Source organism: Triplophysa rosa, unplaced genomic scaffold, assembly GCF_024868665.1.
Source record: "Triplophysa rosa unplaced genomic scaffold, Trosa_1v2 scaffold678, whole genome shotgun sequence".
Lineage (NCBI taxonomy): Eukaryota > Metazoa > Chordata > Actinopteri > Cypriniformes > Nemacheilidae > Triplophysa > Triplophysa rosa.
The window spans coordinates 1-4,144 of NW_026634695.1; the positions used below are offsets into that span (position 1 = coordinate 1).

The 4,144-nt window shown below is 41.0% G+C and overlaps 1 protein-coding gene across 1 annotated transcript; it reads right to left on the reverse strand.

Moving 5' to 3' along the window:
- Positions 1-323: 323 nt before the first annotated feature.
- On the reverse strand, positions 324-4,091 carry LOC130551137 (plexin-A1-like; the record flags this gene model as incomplete). Its single annotated transcript, XM_057328685.1, has 6 exons — positions 324-536; positions 612-781; positions 2,009-2,199; positions 3,108-3,204; positions 3,552-3,655; positions 3,932-4,091. Coding segments are annotated over 6 exons (935 nt in total), but the record flags the coding sequence as incomplete, so codon positions are not given.
- Between the last annotated feature and the right edge of the window lie 53 nt (positions 4,092-4,144).

The window sequence follows — 4,144 nt, forward strand, 5'->3', positions numbered from 1 at the left end:
CATCCAGAATAAAAGTTTGTGTTTATATAATATATGTCTGTGCATATTCATTTTGTATTTATAAACGCATGCATATACAGGCATATATTTAAGAAAAACATAATATACAAAAATAAACGTTTATATATTATTTAAATTATATATAAATATTAATATATACATGCAAATATATATTTTAAATATATGCATGCATGTATATGTGTTTATAAATACAAAATACCAATCCACAGTACACAGACATACAGTATATCTGTAAACACAAACGTTTATTCTGGATGCCATTAATCGTTGAACATCGCCCTTTGTAAACATTTCTATCTCACCTCTCCACCCAGTTCTTGTAGTTGGGGATGTCTTTCGCATACAGCAGCTTGTTGGACGGCGAATCTTTGCCCAGTTTGTGCTCCGACGTGGAGCACGAGTCCATGAAGGTCTGAGCCACCACAGACAGACACGCGTCTGTGATGCTGTTCTTATGGATGTCAAACACGAACTGAGGGTTCTTGATCACGTTCACCCAGAACCGCAACGGCAAACTGAAAAAGGAGGAGGATCATTCATAAGGGTCCAGAAAGAGAACATCTGATTCGTGTTGTCTTTCAAATACTCACCAGTTGCTCTTCCACGTGTGTCTGACGTCGGGGTCTGATATCACGTGTCGGTCCGCCTGCTCGTCTAAGAAGTCAAACATGTATTTGATGGCGAGAGGAAGAACGCTGCCGCGGTGAGCCGTGCTAAAGATGGTCTCGAACAGATCGTCGACGAATTTCTGCAACGTACCCTGTGTGAAAGAAGAGATGTTAAAATTACACAAAGCATAGGTTTTCATAGTGAATCGTCACATCCATAACAGAATAGTCACATCCATAACGGTCCATATTCCTCATTAGTTCAAATGAAAACTATTTTGTGGTACAGTATATAAAGAGCCATCCCTTCTTCATTTGTTGGATATTATTGCTTCTGGTTTGTACATTTCAATTCACAGAAATCCTACCAAGTATGATGTCTTTCAAAAACATGCACCCTTTTTTGTCACATCCATAATGCATTAACATTTCTCTCTTATAAAATAAACAACTTGTGCACAGACTGATATTTTCTGATGTCTGGCCTCATCATCAGAGGTTTAGTAAAATCTAAACAGACGATTCAATATACTGTTAATAAATACATTCTACCAGAATTTATATTCCACGTTTTAACTGAAAATGTCACATGCATAACGCTGGAATTGCCCATATATCATAATACACTTACATCATCTCTTCCCTGAGAATTTATTGAAATCCAGTATAATGTCTAATTTTGCACAGTCCAGCGAATTCAATCATTTTCTAACAGTAATTTTTCCAATCTTTATTTAGTTTCTCTCGATGGACACAAACTGAAAGAGGTGCATGTTTAAAGATTCATGAAGATTCAAGTTTTTAGATTGAAAGATGCTTGTTCCCTCTTCTAAATGCCAAAAATCTTTATCACGCAACTAAATACAGACATTTTATGCGCGTGTCTATATTCTGATGCACATACTCTTTACACGGATGTGCAGTCAATTCTCGTGAGGTTGAAGCAGAGACATCTGCACGTTGCCAGATAGAGACGAAAACACGGGACGGATGAAGACCTAGTTTTTCCCAAACCGCTCAATAAGCAAAGGTCATTGGTCTAATTAAGACACAGGCCTCAATGAGAGAGAGAAGGCTGGTAAATGTTAATGAGCGACTATCATTCTCACACAAAGGTCAACACAAACTGTCTAATGACAACAGCTCCGAAAATCTCACATGTGCTTAAAAACTAAGCCAATTAGTTCAAGTGCGTCTGTGTGCGAGTGTGTGTTAAGAATATTAGCAACAGATTTCCTCTCTACAGACTCATTTCTACTGTCAGTCAGACCGTATTCATTTACTCTTGAATCAATACTGAAGGAGAACAGGCAGCGTCATGGTTTTTTGGTATCGTCGATGTAGCCATAGTGTCCATTTCACACGCTTTCTCTTCTCACCTTGGTAGCGAGCAGACGCGTCAGGTAGATCTCAGACACCATCTTGCTGCCGCGGTCGCCCTCTCGCTGGTCTGCGTGGTCGTGGTTCTTCACCAGGTGCCAGAGTTTGGTTCCGCTTTCCAGATCCGGAGTTATCATGGGCGTCCTGGAGCGCAGGCTGTCTGGACTGCTGGCGGTTCTGAGCATGCTCTCTGTGGAGTGCGGGGCATCGATATTTAGATGTTTCAAGAACTTAAAGATGTTTTGGTTGCACAGTTTTTCAAACCAAGTGATAATTCAAGGGATAATTCACCCAAAAACATACATTTTGTCATCATTAATTCATCCTCATGTTGGTCAAAACCTGTAAAGTATGACTGTTTGTACAGTGGAGCACAAAAAAAGATATTTCAAGAAGAAATGACTCTAATTATGTATGCATAGAATGGAAGTCAATGGGGGCCAATGTTGTTTGGTTACCAACACTCTTCAAAATATCTTCTTTTGGGTTCCTCAGAATAAAGAAAGTCAGGTTTTTGGAAAGACATGAGGGCGATTATTATTAAAAGAATTTTCATTTTTGGGTGAACTGTACCTTTAAATACATATCTGTGCATTTTTCTCCCATTCCCTTCATTTCATCTTGAAGTGAAGATCTACATTGTATAACACGGTAAGCGTGTAAGCGAGTACAGACGTGATAAATGAAGTGACACACGCATCAAGACAAGAGAAATGCAGACCGGGAGAGCGAAATTAATAGCAGCGCATCTTTTCAAACACTACAGGAAATAAATATTCCGGGTTAATCAGGAAAAGATGGAAAACGCTCTGTCACCGCTGGAGAAACGAGCACGCTTGTTTCAGTAATGGAAATCGAAATTGGGCGGAATGTCAAGGGTTTTACTCATTCAGAGAGAGATTCTAGATTTCACATCCATCATTTCCTGTTTGTCTACCGTCTGAAGTTGCGACTGCAGACGCATGCTGATGCTCCCACACTGAGAAGCAGATTATTACAGCGCAAACACGGACGGAAACAGGCACTCTGCGGATGAATGTCGAGCTTACTGTGGTGTGCCGAGGGCGAGACAGAGAGAAACAAGAGAAGAGCTCTCACCGTATCTGCTGAGGGATTTGGTGAACGTTGAAGAGTTGGAGATGTTGTAGGCGGAGTTTTGCTTGGGGACCAATGCGATTACTGACCCATCCGTTACCTAGACAACAGAGAGAGACAATGGTCGTGTCTATTATTCCCAGTTACACAAATACACAATCTCAAGACTGTGCTTAATAAAGACAAAAAACATTTAAGTCGATTGTAAAGTTGTAATTCTGTCAATAAATCCCAAATGTCTCTACCAGCGTTTCCTCACTGACCAACACCACCTGCTGTTATGCTTTGTGAGGTGTTGCCATGGTTACCTGGCGTACGCTAGGTGTTAAAATGCTTCAATTGTTACCCAGTAACATGTTGCGGAGTTGTCATGGTTACCAGGCAGCGGGATGTAGAGGTATCGCTATAGAAACCTGGCAGTAAGATGCTGAGGCGTGAATGCAGTACCTGATAGTGCGCCAGCGCGTTGAGACGCTTCCAATCGTTGTCGATTTTTGTGGTCACGTCTTCATCCTGGAGAATAGTTCTGGCCATACGACCCTGCCTCCATTCTGAAAAAAGCATAACATCAGACTCCTGTTGCAAATCCAGACAGTTTTTGACAGATTTGGTGGAAAAAATATAGTTATAAATTCAAGTTGTGATGATAACTGGTTTATAATGTTCAAAGCTGGTCATATGGACCACCGGTTGGTGAGGTCATCCTGGTAGACCAACATGTTCAAGCTGGCTTGAGTTGTCACAAAACAACCACACTCCGAAAACCAGCTTGACCATCTTTGGCTGTTTTTTGTTCCAGATGGGGATGTTCATTCATAATTTCATACCGAAGTCCATGTCTCCAACTTTGGGGCGTTGCGAGTACGGAATGCCTTTAAATAGGGCGTCCAGTATCTTCTCTTTGACCTGCGTGATGGTGTCACAGTTCAGACATTTAACAGTGACCTCTGGAGCACTCTCATTCTCGGGGTTCACGCAATGCAGCGTCTGCAGAGCACAGGAAGTAAAGTCAAAACAGGAAAAACTAAATCTGAATCTGA